The sequence below is a fragment of the Mus musculus genome, chromosome 1 (assembly GCF_000001635.26).
Source record: "Mus musculus strain C57BL/6J chromosome 1, GRCm38.p6 C57BL/6J".
NCBI classification, from domain to species: Eukaryota; Metazoa; Chordata; class Mammalia; order Rodentia; family Muridae; genus Mus; species Mus musculus.
In genome coordinates this window covers 34,135,567-34,156,915 of record NC_000067.6, presented here as the reverse complement: position 1 = coordinate 34,156,915, position 21,349 = coordinate 34,135,567, and the positions used below count along the sequence as shown (strand labels likewise).

Genomic DNA, 21,349 nt, shown 5'->3' with positions numbered 1-21,349 from the left:
TCCCTACCTCTCAACCTCGGGACGTAGTGCCTTCTCCCGCTCAAGCATGGCGATGATGAGTTTGCCCCACTCCTTCTCGATGTCGTTCGGATGATAACCTTGAAGGAGTTTGATGCGCCCAAACTCGATCCAGATCTTAAGGGAACAAGAGAACTAATGTAGCGCTGAGAACCGGAGACAACTCAAGAGTGCTTTAAAGTACCGAACAGTACTTGGCTCACCTCTAATAATTTATACAGTCGTTTAATTTTTGATTTCTCCATCTCCTTTGGTGGGATTTCTTTCTCTTTGAACTGTAAATACTGATTATAAAGTGCCTACAATGGAAAGGGAAATGAATTACAGTCCAAGTTCACAGTCTGCTTGCATGGCATCATTTCTGTAATCAGTGCTCCGTGTGTGTGTGTGTGTGTGTGTGTGTGTGTGTGTAGTTGTGTGCTGGGTTGTACAGGGATAGATATGGATTTAATTGTCGATGGGAGCCACGATTCAACATGTGCCACACACGAATCTAAACAATAAACAATGGTTCTGTTAAAATGCCTGGCACCCAAACACATCCTCGAGAGTCTGAGCTTTCCAAACAACACACATTGACTTTTAGCTTCCAGAAAGCAGTTTGATGCAATTTGCATAAGGAAAGGAAAAGACCTGCCCCCTTTCATTCCTGGGCTCTATTCTGGAATCCGCAGCAGCTGTGTAGGGCCAACCTGTGGCCTCACTGTACTGCTGTTGGTTTCAACTGGTTTTTGTTTTGGGGGTTGTTTCCTAACAACGGAAGGTGGATGTCATTAGCTGATGTTACTGCTATAAATGCTCCAGTCATGTAATTATCATGCCATCGGTAAACCTCATAAAGTGTTATTATATCCACTTAAGAAAAACCTTACTAAAATTGCATAAATAAAACACTTTCTCATTTGATAAGTGCATACTAATTAGTTAAGCGTAATTTATGCTACTTTAAAACACATAACACATTTTTGTAAGAATCTATAAAGGTTTGTGAATTTCCTCAGGATATGTTTTCTTTTCCATACCACACACAATCAAGTAACCTGTGTGAATTCTCACACTGCAAAGATCTGCAGAAGTCAGAGACCGACACAGATTTGCCCATGGTCAACAAACAAGCAAACAAAAAAACCCCAGGAATACATTTGGAAATAACTGTATTTGTACATGAAATCCAAAAACTCTTCTGACCCAAAACCAAAATCTTGTAGGCTGCCATCAGTCATTAATCACCAAATGTTATTATGTGCAAAACGCTGTTTGTGGCACCATGCTGGAGTCTTGCGGGCAGGTTTTCATGCCCTAGAACAGTTCATATCCACCAAGGAAGGCATCTTACAATGAAAAGACCCTATAAAAAAGGTCTTAGTATTATTCAACAAATACCAGTAACTCTGTGCCAAGGGCAAATTCCCCGAGGCAATGAGAAGTGCCACACCACAGATGTTCTGAACAGATGTGAACATAACAAAGAGCCTTCATGGGGCCTATGCTGTGTCATGACAGTTTCTGGGATTACAGTCAGAGTTAAAACAAAGCTTAATAAGTCAAAATTGAGGCTACTCTATAGTCATATTAGTGGTATGTGAAAAATTACATGCCTTTTGCTAGTTCAACTACAAATGTATAAAATGACATAGTTTAGTCTTTGATAAGTGATGCATTCATGATTCCTTTATGCTGCTGTGACATCTCCTCCTCAATGACTGTGCCTAAGACCACATGATTAGCAAAGGTTTTCCAAACCCTGGCCACTAACGTCAGCCTACGATCATCAATTGTAGATTCACTTGCTCTCTAGATGGATCTGTATTTAAAATTCTTAACTTGCAGGATGTGCCTTGTACTGTACAAAAGAAGCCCTCAGGCAGGCGGAGAGGCAAGCGCCTGACCGGTGCTGCGTGTGTGAGCTTCCTGGGACTCTCCTGTTCCAGCATCCTGTGGGCTCTTAGCATTTCTCACTCAAGTACAATCTGACAATGTTAAGTTTCAGAATCGCTCAAATTATACCTTCAATTCTCAACAAATTAAATACATTCTTAAAGATGTTGTTGCTATATTTTAAAATATTTTAATATTTTAAATAATTAAAAAATTATTAATATTTTTCTCTTTACCCTAGAAAATGGGTAATAAAAAAATCTGCCTAGTAAAAATGTATAGCTTGCCAATAGGTAACCTATCTTGAACTCTATTATGGGGTTAAGCTAGCATTAGTTTAAAGGTTCCCACCAAACCAGCCCCTCGGGATGTCGGTGATATACCAACCTTTAGTTCTAGAGGGTTGTTAGGAAATGTTCTCTCGGACATAGTGACCACGTGGTGTCTAATCCACTGGATGAGGTAGTTCACCATATTCTGGTATTCAATCCATTTGACTTCAACATCCTAGATGACAAAACAGCAGGAAAGCTGTATCTATGGATAAGAACACCCTTCTGCAACACAACTTATTAGACATATTCCTAAGAGGCCAGGTGTCATGAAGCCTAACAGAGAAAACCAGGTGAACGTTTTCTTAGTTCCTGCCCAGCTACAACACTTTCGAAACAAACACAATTTAAAACGTGCTATTAACATTTGGCCACTAACCCAGTCCCAGTGAGTGCCAATTCTGATCCAGAGATAGTGGCTGTCTGGGTCACTGCACTCAAGTGGCTTCTGGGGCTTCAAAAAGAATGCTGTGACCTGAGAGGTTTCTAGAGCTAAACTTAAGGGGAGCAACAATTTACAGAAGCCAGGCGACAGCATCTCTGCCAACCGCTAAGCATCTAAGTCCCCCAGCCTTTGACGCTCAACACAGTTATAGATGTGGTGGGATTTTCAAATACTCATTAAACAAACTCTTTTACAAGGAAATGAACTATTATATAATTAAGTTTCTGAGGATGCTTAGAGATGGCACAACTACACTCACTGTTATATAATAAAAATCAAAACTTTTAAGGCATAACACCTGTGGTCAGGAGTTACTTACTGTCTGACTCACTGAAAGAGCACTGGGGAGCAATATCTACTCAAGTGTTTGAATGGCAGAAACAGGCAGCACGGGCTAAAAACTGGAGGGAAGAATCGGGATCCATGTGTGCCTTGGTCACCAGAGGCCTCTCTGGTGAAGGCTGGGCTCTGAGCTCTACCTTAACAGGCAGTGAATATTCATATGGCCGAAGCAGGGTGTAGGCAGAGCGTGGGTGAGACAGGAGTCCTAGAAGGCATGGCACTCACACAGCTGTGCCTCTAAGTGATTGGTTAATACTACAGAGCAATAGACGGGATTGTCAATAATGATAATCAAAAGGCAGTACTGACTCCTGAAACATGTGCACAGAGTTTACCAAGTAGCCTGTGAACAGTAGCACTAATGACAGGCCAGGACGATGACTTTGGCATGTGAAGAGTTAATGGAAAAATGGAAATGGAAAAGAGATGGAAAAGCATAAGTGCTCAAGGCCAGGTCTACAGGAAGAAAGAAGAGGTGACACTAGCAAGAAGATAAAGGAGTGGAGCTGTAGGGACCGTTCGGTGGCAGGAGCTCAGAGAAGAGAAACGGGAACACACTGCATGGAGACCCAAGAGGTTACCGTCTTCACAGGAAAGGCAAGGGGCAGAGGAGAAAAATAAACCTAGAAATAATAATACTACAGAGCGGAGACATAAGCCACCGGAAAAGAAAGCACTAGGCTCCCAAGCAGTGCATCTATATATCTTCATCTCTCTCATCCGTGAGAAGGGAGAGGGGAGCCTCAGTTCAAGGGGCACGGCTCTCACGTGAACATGGACAGCTTCCTGGTCATGTCTAGACATAGCGTTTGCTTAGCGTGGTCATGTCAAGGTGCACAGCATGGTGAAATTCCACAAGCCTGTGAGAAATGCTATCTAGTGAGCTCCCAAGAGCTAAAGCTGTGTGTCAGGAACCTAGCTCTGGCCACCCGGCCAAATGCAGAGACCTGCACCTACACCTCATCTGTAAGTCAGAAAACAACCATCAGTATGTTTCAGGGTCTTCTGAGTCAACTCGAAATTGTGTTCTAGAGTGGGACAGCTTAGCTATGCAGAAGGACAGAAGAACCAGCGGTTCCAAAGGGGCAGCAAAGTAAAAAGGGGAATCCATATACTTCAGTGACCCGTAACCGTTGTTCAGAGATGTGCTGGGACTCTCAAGTCACTTCCTTTATTTGAGACACAAGGACTGTTTTTCAGTTACATTTCAATTTCAATTGTATAACCACACTGTGAGATATACATGCAATCAGAATAGCACGTTAGCCCAAATAATTAAATGGCATTTAAAATCTCGCTTTAAAAATCCTGCACTATAATTATCAAGAAATTCAGGTCATCAATGAAGCAAGTCTTCAAGCGCAGAAAAGGCAACACTCACGTTTGCACCAATGCCTTCGCCACCTTCGGGGACTTTGGGAAAGGCATCATAAAGGGAGGACACATAGGTTATCACCGACTTCTCGTCCGGGGAAGAGACGTCGACATCTACAAGCAGCAACAGAGATGAGTTATTTCACGATGCCCAGGCGAGTTCTGAGGAGATGTTTGTGCCGGCACAGGTAAGAGTCAAGAAGACAACTCACCTTCAGGGTCCAGAAGTCTGATAACACCGATTTTTTCAGCTACATAAAAAGCATGCTCTAAATTTGCAAGGTTGCTTTGAACAGCAACAGTATTCATGTCTATCAGGTCCGGCCTAGGAAAAAGTGCACCGTGTTAAGTTTCATCCGTGCCAATTCAGCCTGACACCTGCCTGGGTTAGCCACCTAAGTTATACATCTGTAAGTACCAGTACCACACCCATATTAAAACTGAGGCTTCCGTTAAGCCAGTGGTTCCCAGCCTCTCAAATGCTGTGGCCCTTTAATACAGTTCCTCATGTTGGAGTGATTCCCAACCATAAAATTTTTCACTGCTACTTCATAACTGTAATCATGCTACTGTTGTGAACTGTAATGTAAATATCCGCAATGTGGGCTATCTGATATGTAGGAATATCTGCTTGTGACCAATGGGTTGAGAACCAATGCTTTAAATGCTTCCCCGGTCTCCGCAGCACCCACCCCTCTCCAGCCTCTGCAGGACCCGCCTCTCAATTCTCTGCTGCACCCACCCACTAAAATCTCTTTAGAACCTCCCTATATAGAGGAGACCTCTCTGTCATCCCACAGGCTCTCAGGTTTGCTCAACATTACCCCCCACACAAATAGCGGGCCCTCTGTGTGCTGTGGGCGTATGGGAGGAATGAGCAGTAAGGACCCTGTGTAGCAGTCATATGCACAAGAAACTCCCTTAAAGTACATCACCAATCTTGGGAAGAAAATCAAACACAACTGCGTACTTTTGTTTAACCTAAAGAAAAGGCAGGATTCTGCCCCCCCCCCCCCCCCGCCCCGCCATCAATCTACCTGTACTTTCATTAGGTCTTAGAAGGAAGTGTTCACGAAATGGAAATGTATCTCCACTTCCTATTTGTCCACAGGCCAGAAAATCATCACAAATACCTCACTGGCCTCCATGCCCACCAATGTGGTCAACATTCACCAGTAACAGTATGAGAGGTAAGGACAGCTCTCTCTCTCTCTCTCTCTCTCTCTCTCTCTCTCTCCACACACACACATAAAATATTTATTTAATTCACAGACCCATCTACTTATGTCAAGAATACTAAACAGATATGTACAAAAGGTGCATGCCTTTAATCAGGAGGCAGAGGCAGGCGGATTTCTGAGTTCGAGGCCAGCCTGGTCTACAAAGTGACTTCCAGGACAGCCAGGGCTACACAGAAAAACCCTGTCTCAAAAAAACCAAAAAAAAAAAACCAAATGTCTAAAGTTCTTCCAATAGAAAACTGTTCAAATAAGACCCAGACCTTCTGCGACTGCCAACCTCCGGGCAAGAAAGAGCATGCTATTGTGAGAACCCCGCCATTAGCAAGGAGCGTAAACACTGAGTAATCCCAAGGGGAATGAATAAAGTCATTGAAGAATGAAGGTTTTCTGACCAAGAGAATAAAACACAAAACTTCTTTCAGGATGAGGTCATTTCAGAAGAGAAACAGCTGCACAACACAGGGAGCCGAATGAGCCCCTCCTCCGTCTTGAGTTTAACTATGTTACCAGAACAGCACTGCAGTGGATGTCTTCTAGCCAAAGGTTGCAACAGAGAAAACAAATTAGCTAAGAAAAAAAACTGTAAAGGGGAGAAAATCGAAAGGCACCAGGAAAACCAAAGACCCTAAGGAGTCTTTCTTACACTGTCGCCTGGCTTGGCTGGCCCCTTCTCTTCCAGTGGCCTTCCACTGCTCTTCCTGAAGCACCCGGGGGCTTGTGCTCTGCTCTGAGTATCTACAGCTTCTGCTCTGAGTGTCTACCGCCTCCACCCTTGATAATCTCACTAGGATAACAGTCTTTAAATTTCCATCTATTTGGGACTAGAGAGATGCCTCAGATGCAACCATGAATGTTTTGTGTTCAAACCCCAAGCAGCCATCTAAAAAGCTGGACGTGGCTTTGTGTGTCTATAATCTCAGCATTGGGTGGCAAAGAGAGATGGACCCCAAGAGCTTGGTGGCCCGTTGGCCAGCCTGTGAAAATGGTGAGCTTCAAAATGGTGGTCTTCAGGAGAGACCTTGTAACAAGGCAGTATTCGTGCAATAGAAGACACGTGAGCACACACCTGTATACCACACACGTATGCACACATGCAAATGTATGCTATACACACAAAGCAATTCAGATGCTCCCTCTTACTGAAGATATTTATCCCCATCGTAAAGCTCACATCTCACTTTCGTGGAACGTTAGCGGGAATTTTACTCACAGCCTGGTTTAAGTATGCAAAGAGCATGAGCCCACACTGCGGGCACACGAAGGCAGCGTGTTCCTACTTCTGCTCGACGACGCTAGCCTTAGTTATTATCATTCCCCTATTTTATAGACACGTTTTCTTGTTCACATAATGCACTCTGACAAAAATATATGCTAGACATTTTGTAGAAAAGCATTTTTACTGATAAGCTCTTGACCTTTATTATCTTATAATTTGATTTTTACATGCTTTATACCTTTTTTTTTTTCTGGTTTTTCGAGACAGGGTTTCTCTGTATAGCCCTGGCTGTCCTGAAACTCACTTTGTAGACCAGGCTGGCCTCGAACTCAGAAATCCGCCTGCCTCTGCCTCCCGAGTGCTGGGATTAAAGGTGTGCACCACCACGCCCGGCTGCTTTATACCTCTTAAAACACCACAACCCATCTTTTCTTTCAGAAATGATTACAAGAAAACTACATAAATTTTAAATTGAAAATATAAGATCATAAGGACATAAAGTCCTTAGAACTGAGGCCAGAAAGCATAAACCTGTCAGATGTGGTGGTGCACAGCTTGAATTCCAGCACTCAGAGGCAAAGATAGATAGATGAGGCCAGCCTGGTCTATGTACACAGTCCTAGGCCATCAGGGCAACATAGACCCTGTCTCAAAAACAAGGGCACACCACTTCTGTACATTCTTAGTAGGCATAATATATTATAAAAATATAAAGTAAAAATGTATTTTTGAAAGAGTGTGCTGATCAGGTTTTTTGTTTGTTTTTATTTTGTTTTGACACAAGCTAGAGTCATCAGGGAAACAGGTAGAGTCAACTGAAGAATCACCTCCATTAGACTGGCCTATAAGTAAGACAGAGGGAGTTATTTTCTCCATCATTGATTTATATGGGAAGAAGCAGCCAATAGGACACAGCCTATTATGGTTGTCCCATCCCTGGCAGGTGGTCCTGGCTGTGTAAAGTTAAGCTGAGCAAGCCACAGAGAGCAAGCCACAGAGGGCAAGCCCGTGAGCAGTGCTCCTCTATGGCCTCTGCTTAAGTCCCGTTCCTGAGCTCTCCCCATGCTAGACTATAGAATATAAGATGACATAAACCCGCTCCTTCTCAAGTTGCTTTTGCACACATTGTTAATCACAGTAACAGAATTTTTTAAAAGAAGAAATAGCTACTGCTGCAAGTTTATGTTTTGAATTAAATTAATATTTAATACTCTATAGAGTACCCATTTTTAAAAAGCACTCACTTTGGACAAAATGTTTAAATCACACACATATGTTCACATACATACACATGACTTATATACATGTAGGTATGAACAGATATTATATAATTTAAAAATATATCCATAGTAACAGCCAAAAGCTATCTGAACACTAAAATTCCACAAGAGACTTTTCCTTGGGTGGGGAATAATCCCAATATTACTTTCCAGACTCTAGATACTTAATTATTCATACATTAACTTGTAAGAATTAGCTGGGATGCTGTGGAGAATTATTAAATAGATATATCCAGGCCTTTCTCTGTGTATAGCAATTTCCTCTGAAGCGCATTAAGACCCAGGAAGCTCTAAAGGAGGCTCCATAAGACTCAGGACACAAACAACACAGAAGTCTCAGGAAGTCCTGAAACCAACCAAAAGCAGTACTCTCCTCCCTCCCCAGGGAGTCACAAACAGCAAGAGTAACTAAAGGCACCTAACAGCTGAGGTACTGGAAGTGGATGCTGACAGCCAAGCTGCCGAAAGGTACCTCTGACCCGCTGAGCTGCTTGTGTGTCTTTCTGCGCGCTCTAGGTCCCAGCTTTGTTGAGTTGTCACCGATGCTAAGCTGGGCTTTCTGTGATGCAGCTGTGTGACTCATTCCTGCCTCGGTTAAGCAATCCCTCTTACTCCTGTTGGTAGCCCGGGAGTGTGCATGTGTGTGCATGCTTGTGCGTCCTCTCCCCAGGAGAAAGTCACAGAGCACTACTCAATCCGGATTAGGGTTCTAACTTTTCTTTCGGTGAGATAGTTGGTACGGCTTTTTTTCTACCATGAGTTTTAGCCTGAGCTGGCCTTCAATTCTACTCTCTATAAATCAGATTATGATCTTCTGAGCATCCTGTGCTGTTACCTCCTGATTGAGAGGCCTGAACCATCAGCCCCAGCTTTCTCAGTGTGCGATTCTTATTAATTCTTATCTGAGGTCTGAGAACTAAACCATGTTAGCATCTCTAATAAATTTAATTTTCCTTTGAAGTGATGATCTTTCTTAAAACTTTCATTTTATTCCTTTAAAGTAGAATCACTTCATTCTCCTTAACTAAGAAATAAAAATATCAGATAGATAACTTAAGGAAGCCTCTCAAACATTTTTTTTATTAGCATAAAAACTCACAGTAGAAATGCAAATATATACAAATACTAAGGTGGCCTATTATTTTCTCCTTTTGTACAACACAAGAGGCTGTTTTAAAACAAAACAAACAAAACAAAAAACAAAAAAACCCCACCAACAACAACTTTTTAAGAAAGATTTATTTATTTATTTATTTATTTATTTTATATATATGAGTACACTGTAGCTGTCTGCAGACACATCAGAAGAGGACGTCAGATCCCAATACAGATGGTTGTGAGCCACCATGTGGTTGCTGGGATTTGAACTCAGGACCTCTGGAAGAGCAGTCAGTGCTCTTAACTGCTGAGCCAGCTCTCCAGCCTGAGGCTGGTTTTTGTTTTTGTTTTGTTTTGTTTGTTTTGTTTTTAAATATTTTTCAGTTTATTTTTATTGTTTGACTCCAGAAGCAGAGATACACTGGAGGGGGATGCTGACTGATCTAACTCTCAAGCACATAGGAAGATTATTAATGGTAAGATTAAGTCTGTAGAACAGCACTAATTTTTATGTTTAAATTAAAACAAACAAACAAAATTTGTTTTATGTTAAATTAGAACAAAACAAGCAGCTACAGCACAGTGATCTGAGGTGATAGGACACTGGAGCAATTTCCGGTCTCAACTGAAACTGGCTACAGGTAGCTGGGGTAGAGCAGTTACTTGGTGCACACGCATTCTAAAGGCACAAAGGATACAAGACTGAAAGCGGCTGCAGCCGAAGCCTGAAGCTGTTGGGAGTCCCTGAGAGATGATGACAGGAAGCTGTGAAGCAAAGCTTCTCTTGCAATGGATACTCCAAGCACTGGAGATGCCAGGGCTGTGCGCATTCAGAGCTACAGGTGTTTCAGAATGGAGCCCACCTAAGCCTAAATGAGCGCAGTGTATGCCGCAGGCGGGCAGAGCCACAGAGGTAGTTACCAAGCCCTCCAAGGCCCTGCACTGTAAGCCCCACATGCCAACCAACAATGGAGTTTTGTGCAGGCATTTGCACGTCGAGATTTTAGGTTTGGTTTGACCTTAGTGTTCCCATGTCCCCGTTCTCCCACTTTTGGAATAAGAATATTTACTCTGTTCTTTGGACATCTTTAACTTGTTTTCAATAAGAGGACCTCACAGTTATGAGACTTTGGACTTCTAAAGTATTGAAATTTGTGAAGACTTCGGGGGACTTTAAAAGGTGAACTAATTCTTATTTAAAAAAAGATGAGAATTTGGGGATAAGGGGGGGAAGATTAGAGCTTAAAGTGATGTTCTGTTTGCCAAGTTGACAAGGGGTGGAGGGATTGATGGCTACTTTGTCTCCTTGATATAATTAGAATCCATGGGAAGAAAGTGCAGACTGGGTTGGCCTGCAGGCATATCAGTGGGGGGAGTTGTCTTTATTGCCTTAACTGATTGAAAAGCCCAGCTTAAAGAGATATAGTCCCATTCCCTGAGTTTGGGTCCTAGATTGTGCAGGAGTAAGGAAAACAAGGTGAGCAGAAACATCTGCACTTGCTCCTCTGCTCCCGACTACAGATGTGCTGTGACTCACTCTCAAGATCCTCCACTGTGATTCCCCTGAAACGCTGGGCTACAATCTAGGCATGGATGCTCATTGGCCCTTTCTCTACACAGCTGCTTTCTGTCAAGGCAATAGAAACAAGGGGGTCATACAAGATGAAATGTTCGATGTATGGACAATGATACACGACAATGTACTGCCATGGGACATTGTATGAGTGTCTTATCACAGTTTAGTCTTAAGGGAAACCAATACCAATAACAGAAACCACAGGGGTCCTGTGATCTCTGACTTGCTCTCTTCTCTCTTGGGATACAAATCAAATCCTGCACAGCTCTTCTTACTTCAACTGGAAATCAGGAGTTACAACCAATAACAACCAAGCTTGAACAAAATCATCTAGAATTCCAGCTATGCATGCCTATGGAGCATCGGGAAATGTGTTGGCCCTGGGAGGGGATTCCCAGCTGCTGCTGGGACAAAGCTCAAGAACCCATGTGGGCTGATCTCAGGGTGATGTACAAGAAAGAAATTGTAAACCCAGGCACGAAGAATACCATGCACAGGCTGAGGTGCCTGGATGCTTTGGGTATACACATACATAACTGTCCCAACCAACAAAGCACCAAGTCTATTCCTTCATGCACACAGTATTTAACAGGCATCTACCACATTCCAAGCAACAAGATGCTGAGAACAGTCACTGGGTATACGGAGAGCTTAGAGCACACCAGGAGGTCTCACCTGGCTGTGAGAACACAGGGGAAAACTCACCTGTTATCTGAGCTGGCATTAGCAAGGGGCCAAAGTGAGGCCGATTCGAGGGAAGTTCTTATAGGATTGCAAACTTTTCCCCCTAAGAACTACAGGAAGCAACTGAAGTATTAAATGATCAGATCTGAAATCAGACAAGGAAATTTAAAATGATGGCAATGGGGAGAGGAACAGGGTCCAGAAGAGGTCAGACCCACAGCACTGTGCTCGTAACACAGGTTGTAGCAACTAAAAGTTGTAAATATGGCTGAGACAAGAGAGGGAAGGGAGAAAGCTGGACCACACTGGTTAAACACTCACTCCAAATACGGCAGCTAAGAGAGAAGAAATGAATGTTCAAGAGGCCAAACATGTTCAAGTGCACAGAGTGAGCCACATGGATGTTGCCCAAGCCCTTGCAAGGGTTTGAGTGGATGGTGGGGTCAGAACCAGAGTACAGCATGGTTGAGAAATAAGCATCAAGTGAAGAAACGAAGGCAGAAACCCCTGCCAAAAGGAGAGTGGGAAAAAGCAGTCGCATCCACCCGCAGGCACTAGCGTGCCGCTGTGTGCACTCATGAACACACAAAAGCACAGGGTTGTGAAGAATACATCTATTGATCCTTTAATTAACAGAAACAACCAACATGCTTAAAACCCAACGGGGAAGATGATCTCTGGAAGAGAAAAGCAGAACGTCAAGGAGAAAGGAGGTACAAGGGAAAGGCAGAGAAGAGTGGTGGCACCTGGAGAGGCGCAGCATCAGCACCGCCACTGAGCACACAGCAGCAGCAGCACCACCACCACTGAGCACACAGCAGCAGCCAGCAGCAGCAGCAGCAGCAGCACCGCCATTGAGACACACAGCAGCAGCAGCATCACCACCACCACTGAGCACACAGCAGCAGCAGCAGCACCGCCACTGAGCACACAGCAGCAGCAGCATCACCACCACTGAGCACACAGCATCAGCACCGCCACTGAGCACACAGCAGCACCACCACCACCACCACCACCACTGAGCACACAGCAGCACCACCACCACCACCACCACCACTGAGCACACAGCAGCAGCACCACCACCACCACTGAGCACACAGCAGCAGCATCACCACCACCACTGAGCACACAGCAGCAGCACCACCACCACCACTGAGCACACAGCAGCAGCACCACCACCACCACTGAGCACACAGCAGCAGCATCACCACCACCACTGAGCACACAGCAGCAGCACCACCACCACCACTGAGCACACAGCAGCAGCACCACCACCACCACTGAGCACACAGCAGCACCACCACCACCACCACTGAGCACACAGCAGCAGCATCACCACCACCACTGAGCACGCAGCAGCACCACCACCACCACCACTGAGCACACAGCAGCAGCACCACCACCACCACTGAGCACACAGCAGCATCACCACCACCACTGAGCACACAGCAGCACCACCACCACCACCACTGAGCACACAGCAGCAGCACCGCCACTGAGCACGCAGCAGCAGGGGTCTTCTGATGGACAGAAGAGGATGGCTGTGCTGCACTGGAGCAGAAGCGATGGAACTGGATGCAAGGAGATGGGTGTGCATCCAGGAGGGAGAAGAAAGTCTTTACACTTGTTGACACCTATTTTCCATGAGAGGAGATACCCACTCATCTGTTAAGGGTAAAGAGAGATGAGGGGACAAAGGACAGACAAGGTCAGAGAGACCCAAGAGACCCAAAGTCAGACACCCCAGCGAGCGTCCACTCCGGCTCTACCCTGACCTGTGACATTCCACAGCGTGCATCACTGCCTAAGGACAAGCACAGGCAGGGCAGGCGGCTGGGCTCCTGCAGGAGCAGGCTTTCCTAGGAAAACCAAGTGCTCAGCAGTTTGTAGAAAATGATAAAGGGATTTACCCAGTGGAAGTTTTAATATAAAGACAAAGAAAACCCCACTCCAGTTACCCAGAGGCCAGGCTCAACACAAACTCCACAAAGACACGTGTAGCAGCGTATGTTGCATAACGTCTGTCCTCCTTTCAACAGATCACACAGTAAGAACATGCGTTCCCTATGCCTCACGTCTCCCGTGACAGCACAGCAGTTACCATAACAAATTCCTGAAGGTGACTGTTTGGGTCAGATCATGTTCAGACTTCACATTCTCTAACTGTTCTTATTGGTGTAGCAAGCATCTCACCTCCTCCCCCCTGCCCACCTCCCAAAGGTCTATAAAGCTGTCTCCTCCCCTGTCCCCCAGCAGAAAATATGGGCTTGCAGAAGAATCACACACAGTTATGTAACAGGGCGTTGGCATCCCTTTATGCTCATATTTGGGCACATATATTACTGAGACAATCAAAGCCAAGAACTCCTAAGTGGCAAACAGGGTATGAAGATAATTTCCTCTTGTTCTCAAACGAGGCTTCTTACAAACAACTCCCTTCGTAGCTGCCTCCTAACCTGAACAAGTCCAGAGGAAGCCACTGGCTTCAACACAGAGCGATCTCCTTCTAAGCACCCGCATGTAAGTCAACTGCCTAGAGTAAAAATTTAAAAACAAAACAAAAAACCTTAATCTGTAAGAGACTTAAAAAAACTGCAAACTTTCTCCAAGCAGGGAGGTGAGAATCCACTTATTTTCTTTTTTTTAATTAGATATTTTCTTTATTTACATTTCAAATGTTATCCCCTTTCCTGGTTTCCTCTCCAAAACCCCCTTATCCCCTCCTCCCTCCCCCTGCTCACCAACCCACCCACTCCTGCTTCCTGGCCCTGGCATTCCTCTACAATGGGACATAGAGCCTTCACAGGACCAAGGGTCTCTCCTCCCACTGACGCCCAACTAGGTCATCTGCTACATATGGGGCTGGAGCCGTGGGTCCCTCCATGTGTGCTCTGTGGTTGGTGGTTTGGCCCTTGGGTACTTTGACGGTACTGGCTGGTTCATATTGCTGTTCCTCCTATGGGGCTGCAAACCCTTTCAGCTCCTTCAGTCCTTTCTCTAACTCCTCCATTGGGGACCCTGTGCTCAGTCCAATGGTTGGCTGAGAGCATCCACCTCTGTAGTTGTCAGGCACTGGCAGAGCCTCTCAGGAGACAGCTATATCAGGCTCCTGTCAGCAACCACTTGTTGGCATCCACAATAGTGTCTGGGTTTGGTAACTGTATATGGGATGGATCCCCAGGTGGGGCAGTCTCTGGATGGCCTTTCCTTCAGTCTCTGCTCCACACTTTGTATCTCCTCCCATGGGTATTTTGTTCCCCCTTCCAAGAAGGACTGAAACACCCACACTTCCTTCTTCTTAAGCTTCATGTGGTCTGTGAACTGTATCTTGGGTATTCTGAACTTCTGGGATAAAATCCACTTATCAGTGAGAAGCCATTTATTTTCATCCTGCTAAAATTAACATGTTAAACTACTTCATATCACATGGTAAGATGAGAATATGAACCTATAAATGAGTCAGAAAAATCAAAGAGTTTTGGAAACAAATCCTATCCTTAGGGAAGGATACACATGCCCGCCTCTGGCTCCTCTGGTGTAAGAGGATGCTGAAGGGAAGGAAGCAGGATGAAGACAGGAGAGGCAGCATCCGTCCATGGCTCTCCATCACTGCTCTACTGTTACAGGCTCAACAGCAGGTCACAAGGAGAAAGGGGATCAGAGCTGGTCACAGATTTACTTAGCATTCTGTGTGTGTGTGTGTGTGTGTGTGTGTGTGTGTGTGTGTGTGTGTGTGTTTTAATTTGGCATGCTAGGGAGGAAACGTTTTATTTTGAGACTCTCATTAAGCTGGAAGCCCACCATTTCAGCTAAGCTGAATCCAGCATTCTGTCAGGATCCCCTATCTCCATCACCCAACCCTGGGGTTACTGGGCACATGCAGCCATACCTCAGTTATATGTGGGTACTGGGGATTTGAACTCAGGGCATGTTGCTTTCACAGCAAGCACTTTTACCCACCAAGCCACCTCCCCAGTCACAACACTGTAATGTTTGAAGTCATCACACCACTCGAAAATCTGCCTAGCTAATTCACTTTCCTCCCTCAACTCATGGTATAGCTGATGTTTTGATGAACACCATGTGCATTAACCACAGAAAAATATGTCTATGATTTCAGCTTTGATGTGTTTTTAAGTAACAAATGTAAATAATTCAGTGAGTAAAAGGGTAAAGTTTAGAACAGGAAAAAGATAAGGAGACCTAGCAGAGTACAATTAAACTGGGAAATATTCATTTCTCAAAAGCCTCGTGGAAGGGAAATGCCACAGTCCAAGAACCTTATTCTACAAAGATTCACACATCCACACATAACACAAAGTTAAATTCAACATTTCGATGGGGAAAAAAACAACAACAAAGGTGTCTACCAATTATGCATTTTAAATAAACTATGTTCCAATCACAGAACAGGGTACTATGGAAGGGAAAGGGACCTTGGCAGGGAGTGTCTGCTCGAGCCTGCCCAGGCTTATCCTGCTGCCACTGGGCAGGCTGCACTGGCAGCCCTCCCATTAAGGCAATGAACACTGAGGTGTTCTCCTCAAGAATGGAACAACGGGAACAGCTTTCTTTGTGTCAGTAAGTATCCATTTTCCTTCCTAAGGGAAGACTCAGCACCCCGCTGGTCTCTGAACTAGGCTGGGCAAGAGGGCCAGGAACAAAAACAAAGTAAAACAGGCTGGTATTTCCTCTGATACTTATTTGCCAAATTGTACCCTCCCCCCAATTAAGTGTAAAAATAGATGCAATAAAAATGGCAAGCAGATGCACACTACCTAGCCATATTCCTTATTCTCTTCAATGCAGTGCACACTGGCTCTTTCCTGGCTTTAAATGCGTCGATAGTTACCAGGGTCTAATTCCTTCTGAGTGCAACCATTCTGGGTTCCTTTTGTAAACAAACCATTTGATTGCCTTTGTAAAATGAAGCACTGTTTTGGTTGTTGCTTTGTTTTAGATTAGTAGCCACCAGTGCTTATGGTCACAGGAACCGGAACCTATAATAGGCAGGTGAGTGCACACGTGTGCACACACCCTCATGTATCCAGACTCTGCAGCCCGAGGACTGAGCGAAAGAACTACCCAGCCAACAACACTCACACACCTTCCTGTGAGAACATTTCAAACCCTCAAGGGCCTCCGCCCACTATTAAACCAGTCCAACCCAGTTGAGCTGCTAAGGACTGACTGAATCAAGGACTCAGTGTGAGTCAACAGCCTGCAGGTCACATGATTAAACAAGAAGACTCTGACCACAGCCTTCTGGGGAAAGTTACCCAATTAAAAGATTGTTAAAATTTTCATATGATGAAGCATAGTGTCCCCAAAAAATTTCAATGCAAAATGCAAATTATGAACAAAATAATTAATACTAAACTATGTCCTCCTTAATTAGAAAATAGTTTAAAGGGCATGTTCTTGCAAAGTATTGCCTAAAATTTCCAATGTTAATTGGCTAATATATTTAAAACAAGCCCATGGAAAGAATGCAGAGAATTAACTGGGACTGAATGAACAGGTAAATTAAAGACAAGAGCGGGACAGGCAGATACTAGTTAGCAGAAATAACCTCTCCTGGAAGTGTACCCCCCACCCGCAGCTTTCCGGTCCTGAGACCCTGGGGTTTCCCGCATCATCTTGCAGGGTCTCAGGGCCCGTTGTCCTTCTCCCTGCTCTTTCTGGTCTACAGATTCAAGTTCACTCTAGTGTGCAGGCAGCTGCATCTTCACACTGATGCCGGCCAGTGCGGCTGTTTGGAACCCGGTTTTCAGGAGGTCTGGGGAAAGCTCCCACTTGGAGAGGCTGACCAAAGTTGGCTCCGGAGCGGAACTTCAAGCTCACAGTCAGAGGTTTCTCCCTCTTGGTGAGAGACCTGTGAGCAGACTTAGGGCAGAAGCCACCTGCAGTGCTCCTGGAATCTCCACCTCTCTGGAGCATGCAGCAGTGGCCACAGGGACCTCTGCTACCTCCACCTGGCTCTCATCCTGCTTGGAGAATGTCTCTGGGGCGCCCTGGCTCTCAGCTCTTTGCCATTTCTCCCTCATCCTCTCTTGGTAACAGGCTGACTCATCAGATGCTTCCTTCCCTTCTCTGACGCTCCTTTCAGTTAAAGGCATCCAATCCAGCCTTCCAGATTATTCTTTTGAATAACAAAGTTCTGAGCTTATTTGCAGTGAGGCACGCTGACAACCTCTCACTCACTGTTTTCCGTGAAAGGAGTTTTATTATAGATCAAAGAGCATCAAACTTATGTGAACTGAACAAGCGAAAGAAGCAGGCACGTGGCATTGTCATCATTTGAACTCTTTCCATGAAAACTGAGCAGGAAAAGCAGAGGTTCCTAAAGGAGCTGGGAACAGCTGCAACATCTAGTAAGATTTAACTGGGGAAAATTAATTTATCCATGACCTATTTAAACAAGCCCCAAGAACTGTTCTTTATAATCTCCCTATTTTCTCGTTATTACCTGGACCATAAGCCAGGCTCTCTATTGCTCCTGGGTAATGGGACCTATTAACACTATAGAATTTGTGATTTTGCTCTTACTTAAGCTAAGTATTTTAATATGCTTTAATTTTTATTTTAATAGGTCTGTCCATATTACATGATTTTCATTGTTAGCTAACTCTAAGTTCAGCCATTAATATTGTGTCTCAGTGATTGACGGAGAGAAACGAAGACCTTTGTTTGGCAGTTACAAACGCATGGGCTCCTTTCCAGCTCATGAGCACTTTCTACATCTTTGCTAACTCTCATGAATCATTAAGGATGCAGGACCACCCTGTTCAGGTCGACACTTCCTTCTCTTTACAATCAGCAGCATACAGAAATATCCCAGGAATGACAACATCACACCAGTCACATTCATTATTTCTTAAAAGGCGTATGATGCAGGCAGATGAATTAGCATTTGAACATTTTTTAGTATTAATAAAAATGAAGGCAACAGTCTGTTTCATGAGTTTTGTTTGTTTTTTCGAGACGGTGTTACTCTGTATAGCCTTGGCTGTCCTGTAGACCAGGCTGGCCTTGAAATCAGAGATCCACCTGCCTCTGCCTCCTGAGTGCCAGGATTAAAGGCCCATGCCCAGCTTGGCACTCCATGGCCCAGCTTGTTTATTTTTTAAAAACTAGCATATTCTACTGCAGACCTCTGCTGGAGCCAAGACATCCATCTATGTGGTTAACATTCTATATGTCTCCATGAGTGCTAACATTGTATATGTTCTTGTGAGTGCAAACATTCTATATTTCTCCATGAGTAAGCACTCTTCTACCACTGCATTCTTTTGACCTCTGTGCACAATTTCAAATTACAAAGTCTATGGTACCCTTAAAAATTACTTTTTATTCAACTTCATATAATAGTTCTTTGGACATAAAAATCAGAAAACTAAACTATGTAAAAATCTTAGGATATTGACCTGTTAATTAAATACTGTTTACTTAGGTTAGCAAACCTGTTTCTTGTAGATATTCTAGATGACAATACTACTAAACATTGCTGTAGACTCTCTGAAGTGATTCACCCCACCAATGGCTTCTCACAATGCAGTTTGTATTAATCCAAAATTTTGAGCACGGGGATGGGGGATGGTGGTGCTGAGGGACAACAAAACCCAAGTACATTTGCAAATGCAATAGGGAAACCTACTGAATCTGCAGTGACTCTGCATTTATTTCCTTAGGAGATCTTATATAAGAAAGCCTTAATAAGTCTCTTATGTAAAGTAATACTTGCCTACTTTGTGATGACAGACAGTATATATTTTCATTTTTAACCCCTAGTCTTTCTAATACGTATAGAAACTGACCTACACAACTTAAAGCTTTCTGGACACTGCAGCCGCCTGCCTGCCCCAGCCACTGCAGCCACCTCCCCCAGCCACTGCAACCATTTACTACCTACTGCAGCCAGATAGCACCACCTCTAAAGGTCCTCATTTGCTTAGAACCCAGGCCTACCTACTAGCTCAGATAACATTACTGAAGCCAAATGAGATCCAATAAGAGGTCCAGCATCTTATCTAAATAAATATAAAGGATAAAACCCCACTAAATAGAGGATTCCACAGCAAACTTAAATACCTTAAAACCGTATGGGAGTAGTTATGTAAAACCACCTATAAAATGAAACACTGCCCCTAAGTTCCTATGGTTGTTAATACCCCAAACCCACATAAAGTGAAATTTTCCTTGCTTATTACTTGGCCTCTTGCATATGGAATGAATTAAGATATTAATTAAGAAATGTGCAAGTCCAGCCTAGCTGTTTAATTTTTTTTTTTTTTTTAGCTGTTTAATTCTTACACACACTGGAAGAAAAGAACTCAACTGTTTTCTTAAGAAAGGCCCAAAGACTTTAAGATAAGTCTTACAGAATTAAGGCTTTTTATGCAAGAAACCAACTATGGGACACGGGATCCTACAACAGACCTTGAGCAACAGAGACCTTGCATGCATTTAGAGCTGCTATTTTCAATTCTACCAGGAATTCTAGTGAAGAAAAAAAACCTACAATTCCGATTCCTGGGCTGGAGAGAGATGGCTCAATGGCTATGAGCAGGCTGATATCTTCCAGAGAACTGATTACTCACACAGCGATGTATAACCCCACTCTTTTCACCCCCCACCCCGAGAACACGGGGTATGCTAGTGCTACATAACAAACACCCAAAACACTCATGCACATAAATTAAAAAATAGATCCCATTTCTAACCAAAAGCAATGACAGTGAGTTTAAGCTACTTACCCACCCACCCACTCATCCACCCTCCCTCCCACCTATTTATTTAGAGACAAGGTTTTGCTCTGGATCACAGAGTGGTTTCAAATGTATGAGCCTCCTGCCTCAGCTTCCTGAGTGCTGACATTCCAAGTATGTGCCACCAGGGTCAATACAGATATTTCTTAAGCTAGCCTCTAAAAACAGTTCTATGCCACCTAAAAAGATTCAGAGAAAGAGCTCCATGGTGCCCCAGTCTTGTCTCCCTGGGACAGGTGGATAACAGTGGAAATGCCCTCAGCACCGAGATACTCAGTGAGCAAGGCAGGCGAGTGGACCCAGGCTTTCGTCTTAATTCAGAACGTGCGTGTACTCACCTCTGTTTAAAGAGTGTTCCATAACGGAAGGACATAATATCAGACTGCTTAAGCATAGGGGCTGTTGAGTGTGGATACCGGAATAGTTCATTACTTATTTTGTATGATTTTTATTATACTCAATACCTTTTTAAGTTTTATAAGTTTATAGCTTAGACTTAATCTGTTTGTAAATATATGTGTTCTTCAATATGATACAATCTTTGGACAATCAAAGAAAATAACCAAGGTTAAACCCAGAGTTGTCAATGAACATTTTAAGTGGGTTTAATTTCCAGTTTGACAGTAAAAGCACACACTCGAGAGCCTGCCTGCCACGTCTGAATCCCAAGGGTGCCACTCACTAGTCTTGTGGCTAGGCAAATATTACCCAGTGTCTTGGCTTCATATATAACCAGGGGTGACAAAGATGGTGTGAGAACCAAATTAACCAGTGTTTATAGCAATGCTTGTTATAAACTCACTGTCACTTCATTGTTAACGGCAAGACTTCGTAATTTTCACAGGAAAACTGTTCACCAACCCCAAGTCTGCTGCCCAGTCACCCCTCAGCATGGCAAAGTGGTATGACCTGGAGTTTCACGCCTTGTTAAGCTTGTGAACTATGAACCTTTGCCTGTCTGCTCATGGGTAACCTGTAGATAAACTAGATCACTGACCTGCAGATTATAGGCATCTGAGCTTACTTTCTGCTAAGGGGTGTGTGTGTGTGTGTGTGTGTGTGTGTGTGTGCATACATATATATGTATGTGTATATAT

The 21,349-nt window shown here is 44.0% G+C and overlaps 1 protein-coding gene across 31 annotated transcripts in view; it reads right to left on the bottom strand.

Annotated features, from left to right (window-relative positions):
* Dst (dystonin) overlaps positions 1–21,349 on the bottom strand; it is a 400,775-nt gene that overhangs the window by 151,747 nt on the left and 227,679 nt on the right. For all 31 annotated transcript variants that reach the window (XM_006495666.4, XM_006495690.4, XM_006495691.4 and 28 more), the window contains 5 exons: positions 4,602–4,714; positions 4,397–4,503; positions 2,284–2,403; positions 222–317; positions 8–135 (listed from right to left, as the gene is read on the bottom strand). In XM_006495666.4, coding sequence (XP_006495729.1) covers positions 8–135; positions 222–317; positions 2,284–2,403; positions 4,397–4,503; positions 4,602–4,714 — 564 coding nt within the window. The remainder of the gene's footprint in view (positions 1–7; positions 136–221; positions 318–2,283; positions 2,404–4,396; positions 4,504–4,601; positions 4,715–21,349) is intronic.